This window comes from Rhinolophus sinicus, chromosome 16 (assembly GCF_057876585.1).
Source record: "Rhinolophus sinicus isolate RSI-liver-muscle chromosome 16, RSI-T2T, whole genome shotgun sequence".
In the NCBI taxonomy this organism is placed as follows: Eukaryota; Metazoa; Chordata; class Mammalia; order Chiroptera; family Rhinolophidae; genus Rhinolophus; species Rhinolophus sinicus.
In genome coordinates this window covers 48,492,288-48,518,203 of record NC_142516.1, presented here as the reverse complement: position 1 = coordinate 48,518,203, position 25,916 = coordinate 48,492,288, and the positions used below count along the sequence as shown (strand labels likewise).

The window sequence follows — 25,916 nt, the reverse complement described above, 5'->3', positions numbered from 1 at the left end:
AGAGCTGGGTATATGGGGATTGATTATGTTATTTTCTCTACATTTGTGTCTGTTTGAAATTTGTCTTAACAAAAACTTAAAAAAATAACATGTTCAGATGAAATTTGTATTTTTAAATTGTGTTTTTTAAAATTACTTATTTTGTATTACTCTGGCTTGATGCGAGAAAAGTTGGAAGTATAATATTTTGTAATAAGAATATTGCAGGATAAAGTTTCAACCCCATTGTGGATAAGTTTTTCTGTGTAATAGAGGAAATTGAGCTTGATAAAGCATATGAGAGCTTATTTTTCTTGTTAAACTGTTATCACATACAAATGGAGATAATTGAGCTTTAAAAAAATTGCTTTACCTTATTTTGAAGAAATCCGGATTTATACATAGGTTTAGTGAGGAGAAACTCTCCATTAAAAGGCATCTAGCTGTGAATGTTTTTGTAACTACCGAGATCCGCAAATGCATTTAAATGGGCTTCAGTTTATAAAATGCACTTAGTAAGATTTTTAAAAACATGTTGCATAAATAAGTGTTTCTTAACTTTCCAAGTGAAATATTACTAAATGCAGAAGAGAATGAAATTATCTTCCATTTCCCAGTTCTAATCTGGGGATGTGGCCAGTGCCCAAAGTAATTATTTTTCAGTAGTTTACATTTAATGCTTAAAAATGCATGTCCGTTTTGTATTCTACTCCCATAATATATCTAAATTTATTAATTTGAAAAAGTTTGTTTTTCTTCCAAATCTGTAATAAAAATATGCTCTAGTAATATATGGCAGGCTTGTCAAATGGTTACCAATACCCTTTCTCTGGTTCTTCAGTTTTCTGAAGGGTAGAGTACCCTAGTTTGAGAAGTTCAGGAGACAATTCCTTTTTAGATTTTCAAGTCCAAATACCTAAATTAGTAGTCTTAAGAATCAAAGAACAATCCCAAATATTGCAGTTTTGCTCCAAAAATTCCAACTGTTCTGAAACCATAACATTTCCAGCAAAATGTTTATGTAGGAAGAAAAAAAAAAAAAAAAATTCAAATTCTTCATTCTTCAAATATTGAAGAAAAAAATTCAAATTCTTCAAATATGCCTGTTTATTACAGGCATATTTGAATTCATCTCATATATAAATTTATTACCAAATTTGGGATACCTATGGTATAGATAGAAGTGAGGATATTTTATTTGTTTTTTGTTGTTGTTGTTTGTTGTGTGTTTTTTTTGATAGGCTGAAAGTGCCATGCCCAAAGTCAAACTCTGTGTATTTATCATAGGAATAATTTTATATGTATATTTTATATGTATGGAGAGGAGTTAAATAGAATCTATTATCAGTGTGATAGAGGCCAAAAAAAAAAAAACAAAGCAACATTCTGAATAATGCAAACACAGTAAACGTTTAACCCCCTGCCACCTTGATAAAACCTCTTAAATTATTAAATCAATATACCTACACAAAACTGACATACTGTCAAGATAATGGAAACTTTAGATTTTCTAAGTCAGATGCCAGATAAATAACTTTTCCTTTATATAAAGAATTTGCCAACTTGTCCAATTCCTCTGGTTGCAAAGCTTGACCTCAGTAGCTGCTTGTGATTCAGAGAATTCTGAGGCAGTACAAGTAATGACACTTGGATAATGGGCATCAATTTAAGGGTGTCATGCTTCACAGAGCCAGCCCATCACAAGAAAAGCTGAGAAATGGTACCCTGTGGCCAGCCAGCCAAATTGAAACTGAAGTGGTAATTGATATCATGGGCTATCACTCTAATGGGATTGTCACCCATTGATCTGAAATATTCATTTTTTAATCATGGGCAAAGAATTGGACAACTTCAAATGACAGCTCTCTGTTCTCAGGACTTGACACCCAGGCTACTGACATTGTTCTTTTCAATTCTACAAATGTGACAGCATTTAATGCAATAGAATCAATGAATGAAGTTACAGCGAAAAGGTCAAGTGAGGTTTTTTTTTTGGGTTATTCTCTTATATTGCACAAGCTTTTGAAACAATTCAGTCAGAAAACAGTTTAGCATGGAAAAGACCAGAAAAATAAATAGACTGACATTATGCAATAATCTTATTTTAAAAGCCAAAATAGTGTTTGATATAACCAATCCATTGGAAAGAAATAACTGCTGCTGCTTTTTTTTTTTTTTTTTTTTTTAAAGTCATATATCTTTGACACCAGATTCATTTCCACTTTGGTCAACAACAGTTTTTGTTTTGTTTTGTTTCCTTCCTTCCTTCCTTCCTTCCTTCCTTCCTTCCTTCCTTCCTTCCTTCCTTCCTTCCCTTCCTCCCTCCCTTCCTTCCCTCCCTTCCCTCCCTCTCCTCCCTCTCTCTTCTTCCCAGCTTGTTTGTATTTCTGCAGAAAAGGGTACCCTGTAGCCCTTATTGAAGTTGTGTCTACAATGGTGTTATTTAAAAGGGTTCCTTTCTTATGGTATACTACAATGGTAGATGGTTGAATCTTAACCTTTTGGCTATGTTGAATAAATTAGAACCAAAATTATTTGTGTCTGTTTTGATATATAAGCAAAAGCCATAGTCTCTAAGAAAAGGTAAGGAATAAGGAATCCTTTGGGGATGGATGGAGATATATATATTTTGCAGAGATTTTTCTTCTTTGACTATACAGGTAGAATGCAATGTCAGATTTTTCATTTTTTAACCTTATAAATGGAAGCCATCTGACTTAATGGTGTGTAATGCATTATTATTGAATGTCCTTTTGAATAGTGACATTGGTTAGTCTTTTTGCAAAGCTTGACTTGGGGAGGTAGGAAGTTGCATAGGCAAATGTTGGGCTGATATCCAAAGAAAATAAATGTGAATATGCATTTATTATTTATTATTTCCTTATGTTTGTATAGCCTTCTATGCCCTGTGCATAGAACAGGGCATTTATCTCTTCTATAATTATATGATTATTACATGTCATATTCTTAACAGAGTTGTACATGTTGGCAGGTTTTTATTTGGGGGAGTTTTAACATCTTTTTATATGTGATACTTCTCGATTACTTAGAGGTAGTTAAAATGTCATCCATCCCACTTAACTTTGGTTGAAGATTTCTAATCTTCTGAAGAAGTAAATGCATTAAAAATATGAGTTACTTTGTGAAACTACTGTTAGTTCCATTTAAGTATAGAAATTCAAAACAGATCTCTAATTTTCTTGCCATATTTTTTTTTATACCCTACCAACTCACAGTCAAATAGTAGCCCCAAATTCATACTGCTGAATAGAAAGGGATTTGTTGCTGCATGTTACATAGAATTTTTCAGGTAACAACATCCATGTATCTATGTCAACAACTAGGTAGTGTTAATTAGAATTTGTTTAACAAATATTTGTTAAGCTTGGGTGTGAGGACTATTCCTAGGGCAATAATAGCATTATTCTCTAGAGGACATAGTTATAGGATTTGTTACAACCTCAACTCAAGAATAATTAGCAAAAATAGTAAACTTAGTCTTTTGGCAAGGAATGATTTTTGATACAATATTTTTCAAATTCTGTGACTTCCATAATTTCAGAGTGGGTCTACAGTTGAATTTACAGGATTGTATCTAAAGTTTTAGTTTAGTCTTGTTTCCCCTAAAATAGAATTTGGCAAACTTTTAGAGGAAAGAAGTTTGTCCCTCTAGACTTAGACAATTCTATTAAATAAAATTATTGCCAGCTTGTTCTTAGGTTTCAAATTATCCAAATACCTTGATGATCTACTTCCCCATGAACTGTGAAACTGGTTTGGTGAAATAATTTTGAATGTAATTTTTAGGTAATCTTCATGTACATACTCTTATGTGATTATTAATATCTGTGTAGCACTGTATACAAGACTGATTTTATAAGACATAAAAAGTTTTCACAAAAATTTTTAAATTATGTTCATTTAACTTCTACTGAGCACATTTTCAGTTTTTGAAAAATAACCATATAATAAGGTATCCTGTGATGGTGACGGTGTTAGATTTAGTTTCTTCTTTTATAAAATGAGTAGTGTAGCCATTTCCCATCATGTTATAAAGGCCAAATGAGATAATATATGTAAAAGGACTTATTGATTTGTGAAGTTGGATTCAAATACAAAAAGTATTAATATAATGCAATTGCCTCTAACCTCAGTAGGCAGCGTTTTATATTGACAGGAAACATCTATTGAGGGTTAAGGAAGTGAAGGTGAAATTTTTTCAGAGAGGAACCTTATGGCATTGAAGACTTTAGGGATATTAATAGGATTATAGAAAAATAATAACAGCTTCCAAGAGATGAGAACTACCTCCTGGGCCTCTAAGTCAATGTCAAAATATTTTTTTGGAGCTAGCTTGACTCCGGAGAGGTCAACGAAATACCCAGTTGCATGGAGAGGCCAGATCTCTCAAGTGTGGGCTTCTAAATGATAAACTGCTTTTAGGCTAGAATTAGGCCTGTGTCCTTCTCTCAGCATATTTGTTTTAGGGAATATGAAGGGCCCAGTACTGAGTTCATATCATGTACCATTCTGGGTGGAGAGTGGGGCGTGGGGGAAGGAATGGTGGGAAGTATATTAGATTTTTTAAAAGTACAATTTCAAGGGTTAGCTGTTTTTTAATAAGTGAAAAATGAATGTTTAATGTTTAGAACAAGAACTGTTTTGTAAAAAGGAAAACCCCTAAAATCTGAACTATAATGTTCTATGTTTTTATGACTTTATTTAAAATGGAGGGTTTTCCTTTTAAGAAAAGAGGTTAGGGGTATAAAATTAAAGCCCTCTCACCCCCCACCTCCAGCCCCTAATACCCTACAGGTTCACTGTAGGAAAAAAAAATTAAAATGGGGAAGAAAATACTTTCAGATAGAAAAATTCATTGTGAATTTGTGTATTCAGTAATAGAACTTGTTGAAGTCTTTATTGGAGGCAAGAGTCTCTAAAGTAAAATCCTTTGTGTTAACATTAGATTTTGTGTTACACCAGAGTAACTTTTCTCAAACTTTGTTTTTGTTCAGCATTTAGCAGAAGAAAAGCCTGATGGCCTTATCAATGAAGCTTCTAGGTACTCATATTTAACGTATATGTTGATTACTGGCTGATTGGGAAGAGAAAATTATTAATATGAAAACCAGAAGAAAACAAATGTAAAAACATAATCAAAGAAAATGTATTATCTTTTTTCCTATAGTTGAATTATTGCTATTTATAATAATCTGATAACTAAAATTTTATTTATAACTTTTATTATCATCAAGTGAGTGCTGGGCATAGCAGTTCTTTGTGAGGAGCATGGGAAATGTTAACATGTTAAAATATTTTCTTGTTCTCACATAATGTCTTTGGGATTGAAGATGATTGTTAAAAAAAAGAGTTGGCTCACTTCTTTAACAGTGATTCATTTGATTCAAATGTTCACTGTTATTCAGAACAACAGAGGAACAAATAAGGATGTAGTTTTAAATTGGCATTGAGAATTTTTTGTTTGTTTGTTTAAATAACTTCATGCTCCTGATTGGTTTGTCTTTAGACTTTAAATATTTAAATTAGTTTGCTTACTCTAAGCATGTTCATGCTAATGGGGAAAAAGTTTTGGGATAGAGGACAGTCACTAAATACGCTTCTGGGTTTAAGAGGGAGGTCCCCTGAGATTTGCTGCAGATGATGCAGACATAAATAATAAAGACTGCCAATGCGATTGATTCCCTCTCATTTTGGAGTACGGTACTCTGTTGTTTTGTGATCCTGCCTAAACACTGCATTTGGTCTGTAGTTATGATTCAAATTAGATTGAACTTAAATGTTTTTTTGTAACTTTTTATAGAAAATGTAAATAAGTCATTTAAATAGCAAAATGTTATAAAAGTCAAAATAAAGTTAAACATAGAAGGCCTCCAATTTGAAGATTGCAAATGTTTATGTTTTTAGATGTGCACATTCAGTTTTTATTCATGTGAAGTTTACTTAAAACTGGGATTGTGATATGCATACTATTGAAACCTGCTTTTTTAATGAATTAGTATATTTTTGATAAGTTGATTATTTATTTGAAATAATCAGCTATACCTTTAGGTAGCATAAGACTAGGATTAGGAACAAATAGCCTAGTAATTAACTTCAGTAATTTCTTGAAGAATTGAGGAAAATACAAAGAATCCTTAGCTTTACTACAACTGTTGTTAGAAAATAGAACTTGTATTCATAGTAAGCTAGCTATTTTGTTATTCAGCGTTCTGTTAACGGGATTCTTTAATTTGAATTTATGTGTATCTGTTTTACAGAGAAAATACATATTCTCAGTGATGAAAATATTTCGTAAGGATCCTGAGAAATCAACTGAAGTGTAGTTTTTTAAAAAAACTGTTTAGTGTAATGTTAATGTTAAATAAACTTGTCTGTGTTTTTTTGAAAATTATGGTAACTATTACATGGAATATTTTAGTAAGTAGACTATTTTTGTCTTTACCATGTTGGATATCTGAATTTTATGCATTTCTTTTCAAAGAAAATCATGAGTTTATAATCATCCTAATTGTAAATCATCTTAGATTGTAAACTTTTTGAGGCTTGTCCTTGTAGTTCTACAGTAGCAAGTGAAAGCACTCAGTAAATATTTTTTAATGAATCAGATTTATATAGTGATGAATAGTTTATCCTCACTATTTGAAGAATGATAATTAGGTTAGGAGTAAATTGAATTACCATATAGAGTACTATGTAGTACTGGTTGATCTGTATAGGAGGTGTTTCTATTTATTTTTAATTTCTTAACATTTCTCTTTTGACATCTGTTCTTTGTTTGCTAATTTAGGCAAGTTGCTTTGGCAGATATCATCATCATCAATAAAACAGACTTGGTTTCAGAAGAGGATTTAAACAAATTAAGAACAACTATTAGGTACAAAATTATCAGTACGTTAAGTACCTACAAATTCAAAGTGTACAGAATATTTTTACCATGACTATTGCCATGTGAAAACTTAAGGTTCAGTGTTGACCTGCTTCAAGTACCATTAGAGAATCACATATGTATGTTGTTGTCTAATAGATTGTCATGTAAGTAATAATTATGAATTTATTCTCCATTGCTTACCGAATGTAGTTCAAAGTTCATAGACTGATGTTCAGGGTCTTCTGAATCCATTCTTCTTCTTCTGTCTTCTGTTTGACTTTTTCCTTAATGAAGTCCTCTAACTTTACCCAGGATGATGATTTGCTGACTTTCTCATGGATGTGTCTTGCCAAATCCTTTTATTACTCATAATGCATTCCCACTCTCACTCTTGCCAGTCCTTGAATTCCTTCATCTTTTTTTTCTTTTTTAGCAGTTTTACCTATTCTCTAGAGCCCACCCCACCTCCTTTTTCTCCATCTCTCTGAGTCTTCCCTGACTCACGTGGTCTCACTTTTACCTAAACCCTCATTGACTTTGTCTTCCTTAACTGTCAACTAACCACGCCTGTTTTCCAGCGTGCTTTAATGTCTTCAGTGTCCATGGCCAAGGCTAATCAACATAGGATAATACATATGATACTCATATGTGTTCAATGATCCAGTGGCCACTTGGACTTTTTAAATGAGGTTACAATTCAGGGACTTTGAATTATTTTGTAAGACCTAAATTAATAAATGCCATCTACAAAGAGACATTGAATAGCTTTTATTATTAGTCATTTTTAAAGGGTGCAATCTGCTGACATCAGGTTTTGAATCTGTTAGTGCCAGTTCATTTAGTTTATGTTATAAATTGAATCGGTAAAGGTAAGGCTCATTAGGAGATTGGCTGTAATGATAATGATTGCAGAAGAAAGAAATTCATAGTTTTCTGCATATTTGGTCTTATTTTAATAGTAATATTCCCTCAGACTTTACTACAAAAAACTAATGATGTCTCCATGTGGAGGGCAGTGGTGTTACATAGTGTTTAAGGTCATGGACTTTGGAATCTGCTTGGGTTCTAATCCTCAGTCTGTTTCTCACTGTATTCGTTTTCAGTCTCATTTGTGAAACAGGAATAATACGTACTTCATGAGTTTGGTTTGAGTTTTACGTGAGACAGGCTTGGTAAACTGCACAGTACCTGATGCATAGTTAGTCGTTAGCTGTTATCATTACTAGATTGTAGATTTTTTTCTTAGTCTACATAGTAATTTCAAGTTACAGTGAATTAAAAAAATGAAAGAAATGATTGACATTTTTGAAAAGTCTAGAAAGATGAAAACAGTGAATAAAGATTACTTCTTTTACCCCTTTTGACACTGGTCTCCTAAATTTTGTTTCTCTTTTCAAAATCCTCTGCACCATTGTGATTACTAGAAAAAAGAAGACAATCTATGTAGCAAACATTTTTGGCAAAAGGGTGCAGGATTATTACTACTGGGCTTTTCTATTTCCATACTGACTGTCTAAGCTGGATCTCCAGCACAGCAAGGTTGACTGTTGGCCAGCTTGTTGCCGGCCTGTGCTGTACAGCAGTGCTAGGAAAGAGTTTGGGACAAAGAACACTGATAAATTGTAGACCCTTTTGGGCTCTTTATCCTCCGTTATACGTCAGACTTGAAACTACTCAGAATTAGATTTGGGGAGTTAGAAGAAGATAAACATGTTTGGGAGGAAATAGCCATCAGGTCAGAGTATATTAAAAAGAGAAGATTAAGAATTTGGGGAAATAGCGAGACTTGCCTCAGAATCATCCTATGAAGGAAGCCATACCCATGAGAACAAACAGTAAATATCGGCACGTAACCATAAAGGCAATGGAATTGATGATATAATGATAAATAGATCAGGTATACAGAATGTTGAAAAGGATTCAACAAGTCTTTTTGGTGCAGTACAAAGGGAGGACCAGCAGAGTGGGCAGAGACCCTAGCTAGGGAACTGTAGAGGTTCTTCTATAAAAGAACCTGGATGTGTGGCTCAGTGTTACTGTGAATATTGAGGACAGGCTGGGTCAAAGTCCCTCATAACTAGGTTTGTATGTCTAGGTGTGTATTGCCATTTCTACAATGTGTGCTTGGGAAATATTGGGTATCAATAAAATGTCTTATTTATCTACTCATTTTAACAACGTTAGGACTACTGGCTGTTTGTGAATCATATTTTCTAAAGTGAAGTGTCTTTTTATAAATCACAAAGTAGCTCCTGGCTGTCAGTTCTGCAGTAGACTTTTTGCATGTCATGTTTTAATGCCTAAGTGGAAATATACCTGATTTATGATTAGAAGGAAAAGGACAATTTATGAAATATATGTTTTGTTTTTCTATTTTTTACTGTTTTCCAGCTCCAGATATATTTGTATATGCTTACTTTCTACTTTAGAAATAATGTGCCTTGTGTGCTTTTTTAAAAAGTTAACATTTATTTTTGTATTTTCTTTTCCCTCATTTTAAAATTTATTTCAGATCAATAAATGGACTGGGAAAAATTTTAGAAACACAAAAATCAAGGTACTTTAAAAAAGCTATTACTGATATTAACAATAAATAATTTTATTTAGTTAATAGTAAGTATTAAGTAATTGTTAAATAGTATGCTTGATTCTAATGTAAGAAAAATGTGTGTGTGTGCTTTCAAAATGGGACCCCAAAAGTGTTTTGAATGCTCTTTATAAATTAGTTTGGCATATTTATTTAATATATTTGCTATCCTTAGAATAACTAAGACTACAGAGCCATGATAATACTGTGTAACTGCTTTTGCTTAATGAAAAAGAAAATGTAGGACTTTCAGCCACTCAAGAAAGTAACTGGTATAGAAATCTGAAAAAGTGTATTATTAGGAATCTTATCTTAATTTGAGGTATTTAAATGGTTTTTTAATATTGTTAAACCTTCTTAGTGTTTCATAGTTGCAAAAATAATCTGTCATGTAAAAATACATGGAACCTTTACCTTTAAGTTCCTGATACCTTCTTTGTTTGAAATTTTGATTTTCATTTCCTATAGCTTCTTTTCTCATTGTGTTTATACAGATGTGCATTACTTTATAAAGTAGATGTGTTCTTAAAACCTCTGTAAAATGGATTTCTGTAGCTAGAACTCTGTTTTCCATTGATTTCAGGAAAATTTTGTACAAGGATATTCTGTTAAGTTCTTTTTTTAGCAAGAATGGCTCAGCAGCTGATACACCTAGCAACATGCAGCTGGCAGCTCTGAGACTCACAGCTCGCAGTCTAGTGCCACTCAGTCCTTGGTTCAGAGATTCTTTCCTTGGAAATGCAGCAGAGGCCTTAGCTAAGTCGCTTCTCTGCTATGGCAGAGATTAGAGGTGCTGATAGAGTATTATAAGTGTTAGGCAGTAACAACAGCAGCTGCTTACATGCATGTCAACAGCTGGGGAATTCATTTGGTATGCGTTCTCAGAAGCCCCTCCTTTGCTGGCAGAGGAGCAGAAGGATGCCCGTAGAGTAAGTCCTCTGCAGGCATCCCCCAAATGTGCGCCCTGCATTTCAAATTCCAGTGTAGAAACTCTGATAGGTTAACTCATACCAAGAGCCATTGCACAGTATGACTTCCTCCTATTGCATTTTACCTTTTTGGTTTTTTTCTTAAATTTTCTCCTTTCAGAATTAGGGACCACCATATAATGCTTAAGTCAACTTTAAAAAATCACATCCACAAATATCTGTGGTTCTTTTGTAATAGCATTTATTTGGTTCACATTTACTCACATCTTAAATCAATTTTTTAAAGGCCCCTGAATTTATTTGCTTACTTTTTTCTTTTTGTTGGTTTTCATTTTCGACCTTTATGTCCTGCATAAAGATTTCATCTTGAATAATTTATTATGTAATGATTTTGATGTTTATATGACATTTCTAACATTTGCTCTATCACACTGTAGAACAGTAAACATGCAGTGATTAAATTCTGTTACTTCAAATGGATGAATGAGCAAGTGAATAAAATCTCATTTTTTCTTCAGTTTCTTTAGTGTCTGGTATTTACCAGTGCATCTAAGAATCTAAGGACTTTCTGAAATAGTACTTCTTTGCTTTGAGGACTGAAGTTGGGTTAGGACCCTTTTCAGTGAAGATCACATGTCGATGGTAGAATTCTTAGTATTAGGTTATGAATGTTATATAAAACATTTACCAAAATTTCTTCAGGCATACCAACTGGAGCTTCATGGTTTAGAAACTAGATGTTTTGTTCTTAACAAGATAGTTGAAATCACTCCTATGGAAGTTTAGTTTTATTGTGTGTTTTTTGTTGTTTAATTTTAACCCCTTAAGCATTTTGTGGTTGACAAACACAATTGTAAAACTGCTATAAGCATGTGTAGAAAAGGCAAGGCTTACCTTGAGTATTTAAGTTAAAGAATGAGAATGGTACATAGCATTGTCTTACTGGTCAGTCATAAGTTGATTTCGAGGTACAAAGAAGTTCTAATGGACCACATAGATGTCAGAAGAAAAAGTGGGAGATTAGAAGAAATGCCATTCTTGTCTTTTTCAGATTTTTAAAAAATCTTAGAGATTTAAATGGACTGAACAGAGGAAAACCAAAATCCAGCTGGTCAATAATAAGTTAATTCAGCAAACTAATCGAGCATTTCATCAGTTGTAAGCATTTCATGGCATGTTGAGGATTTAAGCAATGGATAAGGCAAAACTTTGCCTTTAAGGAGATCCATGCATTTGGGGAAGACAGAAGCAAACAATCAAAAAACAATATATGGAATGTTATTAACATAACAGGGATATTAAGTACACAGGGTTCTGTAAGAACAGAAAAATAGAAGAACAACTATTCAACTCTCATTAATGAAGTCAGAAAATTTTGACTGAGAGAGGGTTATCCTCAGCCTTAGTCTTGAAGAATGAATAGGAGTTTTCCAGAAGGACAAGAGTGGCAGTGGCTTTCTAGGCATACGGAAGATTTTGTTTTCCAGGGACGTGTGGATATTTTAGAATGGCTAAAACATACGGTATTATGTTGCAGAGAGAAGAAGTATGACTGAAGAGGTGGAGAACTTATGATAAAGGCTCTTGAACACCATGATACATAGTTTGGATTTTTTCCTGTAGGCAGCAAGGAGTTAGTGAAGGATTTTATATACAGTATGACTCTTGGGAAATGAATCAAATATGGTGTAGTTCTCCCAAGTTAGGAAATACGGAAGGGAGGAGCAATTTGGGGGTAGGATGGTTAGCAGTGGGTTTGGTAAAGGTGATTAGTTCAGCTTTGTAAACATTGAGTTTGAGGTGCCACTGAGGAAAACATTTGGAAATTGAGTTCAGGATTTAGCAATTAGATGTTGTCAACGGTTTGTAGATCTGGGATTGTTTGTGAGACTCACTAAAGTTTGAAAAGATGACTGTAGACGGTATCCCTGGAGTAGCTCCTGAGCCCCTTTCCACCTTGGACCGCCAGAACCCACTTCCTTATCATTCTCCTGTCCCTGGTCTTAGGATAGATACTTAAAGCACTCTTTAGACATAAGGAAAATTGAAAATTCTTCGTTTGGAAAAGATTAGGTACTCCTGGTATCGATAGTTTAAGAAATTGGGAGAAAAGATGAGTTTTGGAAGGTTTTTTTCTTCCCCCATTGTGTTTGCTTCATTCCCATTCAGTTTTTACATGATAGTAATAGTCTTTTTATTTTTTTCTGTGTAAATATTTTGGGAAAAATCTGATGTATAGAGGAAATGAAATACATTTGATGCCATGGAAATTAGTTTTCTAGTCATATGCCTTGGATGAGTGAAGTAATTTTTCTTGACAATAATAGATTTGGAGAAAGTCCGTGATAACTTTTATCTGTAAGCTTAAGACTTTCCTCTTTTACTCTCCATTGAGAATCTGGTGAGAATACAGAGACTTTGATATTTTATTATTCTCTATAGAATTTCACCTGTACAGATCTATTGTTGATCCTGTCTGTTTTGGAAATAAAAGAATCTGGGTATAAAGCAGAATTATCTCTAAATCTATGACATATATACTTAAGGACACTGTCACAGTGAAACTAGTTTATTTAGAAGCTTGTGTTTCAACACTGACTTTTAGTATTTACACACTTGGCCTGAATTTTGATATCACACAATTGGCATGTATAAACTTTCTTAAACTTTAAGCTATTTCCTAAGGTAGAGATAATAAACAGGGAAAAACTTCTTTCATTTGTAACTTGTCAATATAAATATTTGCTCAACTGTGATAGTAGGAAATCTGTTTAATGGTACGCTTTTGGTCTCTTATGTAAATTGATATTCAAATATTTCCTCATGGAACATTTACTTCTTTGCTTGATCATTTTCCTAATTCTGCTCATTTAGAATGTCCAGAATCTGAAATGTTGTTACAGTCTATTAACATAGAACTTTGCAGTATTCTTCTTTTAATAAGATGGGACTTGGTCTGCCGTGTGCCAGGATAAGCATTCGTAATCTAACAGCGCTGTTGGCGCGGGTATGAATACGAGTATATGGCAGCCTGTAGGGGATGAGCAAAGCAGACACAGCTGGTCAGTCCTAAGTTGGAAGAGATGGTTTAGCTTTCATGTTTATGCGTTTAAAAAGAATCTTCAATTTGACAAAAGTTTTGTTTTTCTTGTGAGAAGATTTAATAAATGTTTGGAAATTTAATTATACTGCTGTCATTTTCTTTAAATAGTCCTTCATTATAGCTTTGATTATAGAGAAATCACTGCCTTCTACTGTTTTATAGGCTCGCATAAAAATTGGAACTGAATCACGAGTCTTTATAAGTTTATGTATTTAAACCACACCTAATGCTAATTGTGATATGATATTTTCTTCTGATTTAATCCTTGCTTTCCTAATAAGACTTAATTAATTAGTACTAAATAATTCTAACAGAAATAATGTTTATTCAGATACAGTACTAACTAGGAAGTTTCAGTTTGGAGGAAATGAGATCAAACCACATTCTTTGGCTATAGATAAGGGTCCTAGGGTGAATATTTATAATACATTGGTTGTTTGACTCCTCACATTCTTATATTACCTGTTATGTCATGGAAGCTGGGGAGGTGGAGTAAAAGAAATACAAAAATTCCAAAGGTAGTTTACCTCTACTCTTATGTTATTTCTATTTGTTCCACTTCCTTCATTTCATCTTTGGAGTAATGAACTGCTGCTTTGAAAAGCTTCAGCTCGTTAACTGATTTTTTTGCTGTAAAAATGTATTTGAAAGCTCATAAATTTTGATTTTGAGAAGACAATTGAAATTAAAAAACAAAAAACCTATAGCTTATTGAAGCAAAAACCTAGTATCCTTGCTCTTACACTATTCACCTTTTTTTATTTTATGCATAAATTTTATTTTAAAATTTTACAAGCTTTTTATTCCTTGCCTGTCATTTTTGTGTTCCCAAAAGACTATGACATACGATAAACCCTTATGTCTACGTTTTTTGGCAAAAGAGTCTTAGAAATTTTTTTCTTGATTAATTGAATGTATTTCACAGAATTTCACACAGTTACATTGGTTTTCTGTCTTTTAGAGTTGATCTCTCTAATGTATTAGATCTTCATGCCTTTGATAATCTCTCTGGAATAAGGTATGTTCCTGTGTTTTAGTAACTTTTATTGTAATGTACCTTTTATTCCAAAGTTATAGGAGTTACAGGAATGATTTACACAGCTGCACACTTGATTTAAGCTTCCTGTCATTGCTTGGACATACAAGACTATTCCTAGTGATTATGTTCTTGAAGATTTTGTTAATTGGATGTTTGGAAATCACAGTGCATTTTCCTGTAGAAATTATACTGTTAATCGTGTTAACTTTAGAGACTAATTGTTAATATTTCTATACCAAATCTATGTAATACAAAATGCATGAAATGCATAGAAAATTTTCACTTGGGGTGTTTCCCCAGATACCTCCTTTTCCCTCACTAATCGATCAGTTTCCTGCCTCTTTCCCCAAAGGGAATCTTTTTGATAAAGAAGAGAAAAATGTAAATTTCTCCCCTGGACATCAGTATCTTTTTTCTTTAATCTTAACCATTTTTAAGTGTACAGTTTAGTACTGTTAAATATATTCACGTCGTTGTGCAGTGGATCTACAGAGCTTTTTTATCTTGCTAAACTGAAACTCTATACTTATTAAATGTCAACATTCCATTTTCCCCTCTCCACTGCCTCTGGCAACCACCATTCTATTATGTTTCTATGAATTTGACTACTTTCATCCTCATATAAGTGGAATCAAGTGGTGTTTGTCTTGTGATGACTGGCTTATTTCACTTAGTCCTCAAGGTTCATCCATGTTATATTATGTGACAGGATTTCCTTCCTTTTTAAAGGCTAAATAATATTCCACTATATGTCTATATCACATTTCATTTATTTGTTCATTCCTTGATGGACATTTAGGTTGCTTCTACCTCTTGGCTATCGTGAATAATGCTGCTATGAACATGGGTGTGCTAATATCTCTTTGAGATCCTGCTTTTAATTCTTTTGGATATATACCCAGAAGTGACATTGCTGTATCCTGTGGTATTTCTATTTTTAGTTTTCTGAGGAACCACCATACAGTTTTCCATAGCAGCTGCACCATTTTACATTCCCACCAACAGTACACAAGGGTTTTAATTTCTCCACATCTCTCCAATACTTGTTATTTTCTGTTGTTTTGGCATAGCTGTCTTAACTCATTGTGGTTTTGATTTGTTAGCTTATTATGGTTTTGATTTGCATTTCTCTAATGATTAGAGATATTGAGTATCTTCTCGTGTGTTTGTTGGCCATTTGTATGTCATTGGAGAAATGTCTATTTAAGTCCCTTTCCCATTTTTAATCAGGTTATTTGTGTTTTGTTGTTGTGGCTGAGTTGTAGTTCTTTGTATAAGTATTAACCCCTTATAGATATATGATTTGCAAATGTTTTCTTTCATTTTCTATGAAGTAGAGGAGTCAATAAAACCGCCATGTGAGAGGTTTCCTCCCTATACCCAGAGGAAAGCAGCACCCTTATCTCTGGAGACGAAGGGACACACAGAGGAATCTGTAGGAGCAGGCCTCACTGAGTTTCCCCCAATGTACTGCACTTGGCTCATACCCTGTCCTGTCATATCTTTCCATGACTTTCCACTCTTCATCAAACCTAGCAGAAAGCGACTCAGTTTAACCATGTATTTGGGTTTTCATTTCCTCATGAAGCCTCCTGTATCACGTACAACTTATATTAAATAATAGTGTGTTTTCCTCCTGTTACTCTGTCTTTGTCAGTCTAATTTTCAGATCCAGCCAGAGACCTGAAGAGGGTAGAAGAAAAGGTTTTCCTCCCCTATGGAAGTTGTAGGCAGTCATTGTCCAGCAACATTAAATATTGAACATAGGGAAAGAGCATATGATTTTTCAAACATTTTCTAAGGTGATATCCTTCCACACTTGTTTAATGACAGTTATAATGCATTAGTGACACTTTAAAAAGTAGCTATTGAATGTGATGCCCCTGTTAAGGATAAGGCCTTTGCATAACGTTTCATTGTGCTTAGTTGTTAAACAGGAGAATCCTTTCCTGACAACTGGCTGGGAAGCTTTAATTTGACACTTTCCCTACTAAGAAACACCCACCCTCCACCCCCAGCCCCCAAGTGAGACTCATTCCCTCCCAAAGTTCCTACAAGCCTTTTCTCATTCCTAAACTTGCTGTTACTAATTTATCCCTCACTGTTCTTCAAACAAAACATCTGCAAAGTTTTAAGTCCTTTCCTCCTCCCAACCTACCCCCATCAGTGTCTAAATGTATGCTACAGTTGTTAAGGTTCTAATTTGTTATGCCATGTTGATCTTCTTGCTTATTTTGTATCAGAACAATGCATTTTTAAGATTCTGACTTTTTGTTTTCTCTCAACTATGGGTAACTGACTATATAGAAGGCTTATATTTATGGATACTGTTTATTTTTTAATAAGTAGTCATTTTCAAGGGAAAGCAGTGATAAAGGAAAATTTATTCTGACATTCTTTAGGTACTAGCATATTCATATTAGGAAGCATGGGAAGAGTTGATGACATTTTGAGTGATAGTAAAATGCTTATGTATATTTTTTCTAGGCCTGTAGTAGAGCTATTGGAATGAAAAAGAAATCTATTGACTTATTCAACCACACAAAAAAGTGTTCCTAAAGATTAGTCTTTCTCTGTGTTGTGTTTATATGTATGCATGTGAATGTGTATACATTTTTAAGAAAAGTTTTTAAACAACCTGCCAACTTTTCTGTATTAGAATATGTGAACATGTAAATTATGTAATAGATTCAACTGTGGGATTTCCCTTACTTTGTATCTCTAAGAAATGTATAACATTAAATCAGAAATGTGTTGATCTCTGAATTTATAATCAGTTATTCTTAGTTTGCAGAAAAAACTTCAACATTTGCCAATAGCACAACCTCACCTTGATCAGGTAAAATAAATCTTAAAAAATAGTTTTAAAGTATTTCTTGAACTAAATTGGTTCCACTTAGGACTGTTTTATTAGAACTTTTTCTAAAAAAGTAGTTTTGAACTGTGTTGATAGTTTTCAGAATTTGAATACTTTTGAGGTCATCTAATCTGGCTTCTTAATGCATAATAGGAATTCATTAAACACCAGAGTTGTTTAGAATATTAAATCATGCTTTCTAGCTTCTCCATTCTCTAGGTCACTCAGCATATTTAATCAGTTCTTCTGAAGGGAATCACTGCTTAATTAGCCTGGGGGTTCTAAATGCCACCTGTTGAGCTGATTAAGGAAAAGTTTGGTATAAGCATCCATGGCTTATTTAAATAAAAATTGACTTTGAGTTTCATCTTCAGATAACACTGTAAATGTACACTTCTTAGGATGTTTTTCGTGCTCTAAAACTCTTAATTCCTGAGGTAAATATTAAAGATGCTAGGAACAAGCAAAATAAATTTTCACTGTACCCATCTTTCTTTTAAGCAAGTCATAGATAGTTGAGCTGTATGGTAACTTCTTTGTTTCATTTAAGCACAGTGAAAGGAAGGGGGCGTGTGGGTGAGCAGTGTACCTAGTCTTCCTTTCTCTGTCTCGAAATTATCACTCATTTTTTGAGTCATTATTAATTGTCTTAGGGCCAAGATAACAGCAGATAGTTGTTCATTTGTCTTCATTTTGGCCCATAATTATGGGGAGCTGTACTATCATGTTTGTGGCACTTTTCTCTGAGAAACTTAATAGAATATTCATCTTCACTTTAAAATGAGTGAATGAGAGAAATACAAGTCTCTGGTGGTAGAATTTTGGGGAAAAACCACTGTTTAGAATGTCAGTGTTGTAAAATAAATTTGAAGTATATTGTTAATGACTTTCTGGGTGAAAGAAATCATAGTAAGAGTCACAAGGATTAAAAGATGAAGAAGATGTAGTATTCACTTTCAAGAACCTTCATAATGGCCAGTATCTACAGCCGTAGTATCTCAAATGTACCCATCATGGCATTTGTAATGCCTTAGAGTTTGGGTTGAAATGCTTTTCCCTTGCAGTAGTCTATAAGTTCCTTAAATATAAATTCCTCATTGCTAAGTTTAAGGTGGGTGCTCAGTGAATATTTGTTAAAAGAATGAAAAGCTGTGATTCTCAGATGGGGGTGTACATCAGAGTCAGTTGTAGAGCTTTTTTGAAAAATTGGATATTCAGTTGTTGCCACCTCTCAGATCTCCAGGAGTGGACCTTGGATATGAGTGTGTATGTATATTTTTAACATTTTATTTTGGAAAATTTCAGAGATAGACAAAAGTAGCAATAGTAAAATGAAGCCTTTGTATGCATAACCCAGTTGAAATGGCCATCAACATTTTGCTGATTTTATTTCTTCTATCTTCCCAACATTTCTTTTGCTGCAGTATTATTTAAACTTTTTTTCTTTAGAAAGAAAATTTCAAACGTACGTAAAACTAGAATAGCATAATGAACCTGTGTGTATCCATTACCCTTGTGGAGTGTATTAAATCCCATGTGTCATTTCACCAGTAACTGGGGAATGTCTGTTTTTTGTTTGTTTTTTCTAAAGCTCTACAGGAGATTCTGATGCACTTTCCTGCTTTAGATATATGAACATAGAACAAAATATAATGTTATTGCAGACAAAGGACTATGCAATTGAGAGGCATGCGATTGGTTTGGTAGATCTGAAGCTTCGCTAAAGACAGTATTTCTTATATATATAAGTAAACAAAATATGCAGGTTTTTAGTATACAAGTCAGTGTATCATCACATATATGCATAGGTAGGATATATCTATCCTTATGTATACATGAACACATACCCTGCAATTCCCACTCAGATCAAGATATAGAAGATTTTCCCAAACTTAAGAGTTCCCTTGTGCCTTTTCCCCGTCAGTAACCCTCCTTCTGCCAAAGAGATAACTGCTATTCTGACTTCATACCAAAAAGTAACCTTAAACTAGTGGATTTTTTGTTGTTGTTGTTGACTGGAAGAAGTAAGGGAAAGAGCAATCCAGATGTTTGAAAGTGGGAAAGTGAGAATGCTGTAGAAGAGCAGGCTCCAGGGCAGAAGTCTTGATGAATGCTGGGTTTTGGGATCCTGGTATTGGCTTTGATTTGCTAGGCAAAGAGAACGGAGGCTGTGCTGTCAGATAGTGTCAGGGGAGCTGGGTTGGAGTGTGGTGTCAGGGGACCAAGCAGGAAGACGCTGCAGAAGTTCAGATGTCCTGTGAAGAGGGCCTGGACTCTGCTGGTTATAGTGAGAAAGGAAGTGGGATAAATCGAGTGCTGTTTCATGGGTAGACTTGCCTGAATAACCTAACTGGTGATGGAGCAGTAAGGAGAGAAGTGATGAGAAACAAGCCTAGAGTAGAGGAATCTAGAAATAGAGAAATCTGGGAGGTAAGCTGATTTGGATGAAAATTCCAAATAGTCAGCTTTGTACCTGGTGGCAGGATATCACAGAAGAGATTACACAGACAAAGCGGAGTGGAGGCCTGGAGAGTGGAGATGCAGATTTCGGGTTTCAGCATGTTAGTGGGCTTAGTTTTCTAGGTGAAGAACACATAGAAGTTACTGCATACTAGATATCGTTTGCAAAACAGGAGACAACCGAGGGAAATAAGCTGAACAAACTCCTAGAAGGCAGTACCTTATTTTGCTTTAGTTTTCTACGAGTAAATTATTGCCTTGGTTTTCTGATTCTTTCTGTGTCTGGGAAAAGGAGAGTTAATTTTAGATTCAAAACAAAAATAAACTCGGAATAAAGTATAAAATGGGTAATACCTAGGACATATTGTATATGTTACTAAAGTTTTATCCTTGAATGATGTTTAGTGCAGTTCTCTATACTTCATGTATTTCTTCTTCACTCCCTAAAAGGAGGACTTGGAATTGGAGGGTTGGAAGGTAGATGAGAAAACCCAAGTGGCAATCTGTACATACTTAATTCGTAGAGCCAATTATGAATTATGAGCTGTGACCCTCATCTTTTGCCCTGGGAATGTATGGATTTCATCTTCTTTAGGGTTTGTCTGATGGGAGAAGAGTTTATTGGTACAGAAAAACATCTAGTTTTAAAATGTGTACTTCTCTCCTTGAGCCCCATCATGCATTGTCTTAATTTTTAAAACATTTTTCATCTCACGCTGGAGTTAATTGAACCCTTCAGAAATATTGTGATGTCTCTAACCTGCAAATAGTAAAAATCATTGCTTGACATAAAACTCTGTAAGCTAAGAATAAAGCAATAAAATAAAGCAATATTGAGTTCTATATTGAGACATCCCAATACTGAAAGCCAAGTTATCCAACTGAATAAAATACATTTTTTAGCATTTTTGAAGGTTAAAGTACTACTATCTTTTGAAACTGACAAATTATGTTTCACTTGGCAACCTTTTGCAATGTGTTTTGATATGATTTGTTATACATTTTGATATAGATTTTTAGGTGTTATTTGCAGTGATTGCTTTGAGAAGGAAAGAAGACTGTCATTTTGTTTAAATGCATACCATTATTACTGTAAACTTATAAAAACAAACAGTTTAAAAGCATTGTTTAAGATTTAAAGATAATGGGGGTAGGGGGGTAGTCACTGTGTGAGGGATATAAATGATAAATGTGTAACTATTACATTGCTTTGTGCACCTGAAACTAATAAAAAAAGTTAAAAAAAAATAAACACTTTTTAAAAAATGGTGGTAAAAAAGACCTAATGAGACCTACGGTCGTAAGAAATGATTGTGTAGTACAGTACTGTTAACTGCTGCACATTGTTGTACAGCAGATCTCTAGCCAGAACTTCGTCATCTCGCATAACTGAAACTATGCTCACTGAGTAACAACTCTCCATTTTCCCCTCTCCCCAGCCCTTGGCCACCTCCATTCTACTTTTTGCTTTTATAAGTCTGACTGTGTAGACACTTCATAAAAGTGGAATCGTACAGTATTTGTCCTTCTGTGACTGGCCTATTTCACTTAGCATAATGTCCTCAAGATTCATCCATGTTGTAGCGTGTGACAGGATTTCCTTTTTTTTTTTAAAGGATGAACGAAATGATATTCCATTCCACATTTATATACACTGCATTTTTGTACTACATTTTCTTTATCCATTCATCCATTAATGTTACATCGTTTCCACCACATGGCTATTGCAACAAAATAAGAACATTTAAAAATCAGACATTTTAAAATCCAATTTTAGTTGGCTTGCAGGTCTCATCTGAGCAAGAACGTGCGTTCTGCTTTTCCTATTACTAGCAACAGTGGAGACTAAATGCCAATATATTTTGTCTTACATTGGTCTTTAATACTTACCTTTAGCTATTCTCTATGTGTGGTTAAAAAACAGTTTTGGTCTTTTCATATTTTCTACTATAAGCCTGTATGATTTTCTGCTGGTGAGTAAATTTGCTAAGATACGTGGTTCTAAGAAATGATGGAAAGCTGTGCTTTAGTATGTTTCTTTTGCCTGTTTTAAAGCTTGGCTTGAGCATCTTATTCTCATTATTAAAGATGAGGTTTGTGTTTTTATTGGGTTATGGATTTTCATCAAGTTTGAAATTTTGGGTTACAGTAGCAAGTGGAGTTTTGGATTTTAATTATGTGTCCAGCTAGAGGAAATCTTAAGCTTTTGGTACCTTAGAGCAGACAATGAGAGATTTATCAAGATCAGGAGGCAAAATAAATCTCAAAGTTAACGTGCTATAAATGATGGTCAACTCCTAAAACCAAAGATAACATTATGCTATTCATTCTCATCTCTAGGAACTCTTTTCTACTTGGCACATACTTGGCCAGGGATAAACCCAACTTTCCTTTATTTTTTCCAAAGAACAGAATTAAACTTTTGTTTTTGAGTTTTACTCCTGGCTCTGGGTAGTTTATTTTTTCTAAGCCTCATTTCCCCCAATTTATAAAATGGAAATAATTTTCTTTATTCCACAGGATTGTTGTCATAAGTAAATGAAAGATAAAATGAAGTGACCTAGGCAAAAGTTCCTGGCTTAGTACGTGGTTGGTCACCTTCCCTTTTAGTGCTGAGAATCCTGAAATGAAAGAATTAAATGAGTACCCTTTCATGAGAGTTTCTCTATGTAAACACTAAACTGTCGCTCAACTGTGCAGAATATAGAAAATGGAGTTGCTGATAACCAAATATCAGCAAATAAAAGGGAAAAAGATATACCTAGTATGTATTTTTAGGCAACATAAATTTCTATGAATGTTTCTTTTCATCTTAAAACTTGTGATTTTTAAAAATATATTGCCATTACTATAAAAAATCATTATTGATTATCTCTTTTGATTTACAGAGTATTATTACAGTTACATTTGAAGTACCGGGAAATGCAAAGGAAGAAAGTCTAAATGTATTTATTCAGGTGAATGCAATATTTAACTGATTAATGATTTATCAACTGTATTATTACCTAGTTGGTGCTATTAACAATGGTTGGTCTTATTAAAATATGTCTCTTGATACAGAATCTTCTGTGGGAAAAGAACGTGAGAAACAAGGAGGATAACTGCATGGAGGTCATCCGACTGAAGGTGCAGTGTACAGTTTGCAGTTTTATACTTTTGGACAAAGTCCCTTTCTTGGCTAGTATAGAAAACTATGTTTAGTTTTAAGCAGAAGCATTGGTTTTAGTACAAATAACCTTTGCCTATTTTCATTTTTCCCGATTTCCATTGCTGAAAAGCAGCTTTGGAAATCACTGCGTAAAGCTTGAGTTATTTGCACAGCTTCATTTAGTGTTACAGCTAAAACAACCTGTGTGCTTTGAAATGTTACTTCCTGCTCTCTACTCCCAGGTGTTTTGAGCAATTATCTGGCTCATGAGCTTGACTCATTGAAACTCTCCTCCCTTTGGCACATAGCTTGGTCAAACTGAATGTTTTCTGTGTGTATTTTTCCAAGAGAACTTTATTAACAGAAAAATATTAGAAATTCTGCTGCACTGAAGTTTATGCTTCTTGATACATCCAGCAGACACTAAACATGTGTCATATTATTAATATAAACAGAGTTACAAAAGACTACAAGAATCCTTGATCTGTGTTTGGAAACCCATTCATAAAACTTGACATTTTGGTGCTTATGTCACAAAAGGTGTTTTTTTCCAGGGGGCAGTTGTTCTAGGTTGTGTGGTTAAGCCATCAGCAGTCATTTGAGTGTCTACTCTTATGTTACCAGAAGTGCATCAACTTTTATTATTACTGTTTGTTTTTATCACTGTTGGTAACTAGATTCTCCAGTTAGTGACTGACTTCCTGGGGTTACTGGAATGACAAGAGGTTGAGACTATGGAGACACTATTTATGTTGAGATTTCTTCATTCCCAGTGCTGGCTCTACCTGGGATTGGAGCTGCAGAGCAACACAAATGAATCCCAAATCCTTCCCACACGGTCCCGCTGCTGCTTTATGACTGTTGCACTGTTTACATTTCATCATCGGAGCTGGCAGGCCATATTTCATTCTGTGACTGCTTGCATCCCTTAGTGCTGAATAGGGGGTGGTACCTAGAAAAGCAGCCTTTTGGGCATTACACTAATGCTGCCACCAAGACCTCTACACAGGGTTCAGGGGCTCATCCCGCACCATCCCGGTTTGGATTTTGTCCTTAGGTGTGTCACAGTTTTTCCACAGTTATCCTCTTTGGTTCTTTCTTTGGCCTTCCTCTCATCACAACTGAGGGATCTGGAACAACAGTGTCTTTATTCATAGACTTCCTTCTTTTTCCTGTTATGTAGTAGTCCAAAATGTAATCAGCATGTTTAAAACTCTAGTAACAGCTAATGCTTCAAAATTTGTATACAAGTAACACAAAATTGATGCTGAGGTAATTTCTTTCCAAGGAGTTTGTTATTACATGTTAAAATTCAAATTTAAAAAACAGAAAGCAAATCACTATGTTGTACACCTTAAATTAATACGTTATATGTCAATTATGTCTCAATAAAACGGGAGCGGGGGGGAACAAGAAAACAAACTGGGCACAGGAAAAGAAAAACTGGAAAAACATACACCCAAAATACATAAATACATGAAAACTACACAAAAGTGGTATGGTGGAAATGACTCTCAGTGATTTGTCTCTCATTATTTTTCGATATGTATTAATTTTATAACAAATACGTGTAACAAATATTTCATCTCCATAGGAGCCAGCTTATTAGATAATTTGGTCCTCATTTCTTCATATCAATGTAAAATCACCTTTTTATTCAGATAAATATAATAGTTTTTATTTCATCATCTACTCCATTTGTTGCAACTCATTAAAAAAAATAAATCACCAAATTCTTTAACTTCTCAAATTTCCCACTGAAACTGTAAAACAAGTATATGAAATCCTTAAAAATAGAATAATCAGAATCTAATATATAATGTTTTATCATTTTGTTTCGGTTTTTTGCTGTGATAACACTGAAAGAACATTCTAATGTATGTATTAATTTTGTCATTAGAAAAAGATCTATGCACAAACTTTTTTAAAAAATTGGAGGCTGTAATAAACTATTTCTTTAATGCTCAAATAACTAGAAATAAGTAATTCTAACAGCATCTTCTTCATGAGTTTTTATTTTAAAGAGAAATAGGAAAAATTAGTAACAGCAGTGCTTCATTTCTGCTTTTAAATTCAAACTGAGGCTGACTGTTCATTCTCCCCTGAGCAGGGGCTGGTGTCAATCAAAGACAAACCACGGCAAGTGATTGTCCAAGGTGTCCATGAGCTGTATGATCTGGAGGAGACTCCACTGAGCTGGAAAGATGACACTGAAAGAACAAATCGATTGGTTCTTATTGGTAAGTTACAGTTACATTTCTAAAGCAAGGCGAAAAATATATTTGAAAGGAGAAGCAGTATTAATGAATCAGAACCCCTTTGTAAACCTAAATAAGCTTGTGGTTAATGTATTTGTCGTAATCATGTGATAACATTCATAAGAACTCGTTAGACCTTTTACTCTTCAAACAACTTTAGAAAAGTGATTAATCCAAGTATCAGTTTGGGTTCTCAGGAACTTAACTAGAAAGTTAAGGAAGGAATCAATTAGTATTGCTTTTGTCAATTTCTGAAGATCAAGCACTTAACAATCTGGAATTGAGAGGCAAACTGTGTCATTTTAATAAGCACAGTGTAATAACACCATGTTTTGTTCTGTTTGCAGGCAGGCATTTAGATAAGGATATCCTTAAACAACTATTTATAGCCACTGTGACAGAAACAGAAAAGCGGTGGACAACACATTTCAAAGAAGATCAAGTTTGTCCGTAATAGTAGAAGGATTTCTTATCAAAAGGATTGGATGATAATACTGGCAATAAGTTTCCTACTGGGTCTGTTTCAAGCATCTGTTCTTTGCATTACTTCTGTTATGAATTCCAGGGTACTTTAAAATTACATTTATTTTATAGACTACATAAGATATAGTAAATCAGTACTGTAAAACATTTGACATTTATACAATAAAATATAATATCCTCTGAA

General features: G+C 34.0%; 1 protein-coding gene across 1 annotated transcript in view; it reads left to right on the top strand.

Moving 5' to 3' along the window:
* LOC109446677 (zinc-regulated GTPase metalloprotein activator 1B) overlaps positions 1–25,916 on the top strand; it is a 41,058-nt gene extending 15,142 nt beyond the window's left edge. Inside the window, exons 7-15 of the mRNA XM_019730332.3 lie at positions 4,995–5,041; positions 6,788–6,874; positions 9,381–9,425; positions 14,449–14,505; positions 17,314–17,365; positions 22,732–22,800; positions 22,904–22,969; positions 25,102–25,231; positions 25,597–25,916. Coding sequence (XP_019585891.1) covers positions 4,995–5,041; positions 6,788–6,874; positions 9,381–9,425; positions 14,449–14,505; positions 17,314–17,365; positions 22,732–22,800; positions 22,904–22,969; positions 25,102–25,231; positions 25,597–25,703 — 660 coding nt within the window. The 3' untranslated portion in view covers positions 25,704–25,916. The remainder of the gene's footprint in view (positions 1–4,994; positions 5,042–6,787; positions 6,875–9,380; positions 9,426–14,448; positions 14,506–17,313; positions 17,366–22,731; positions 22,801–22,903; positions 22,970–25,101; positions 25,232–25,596) is intronic.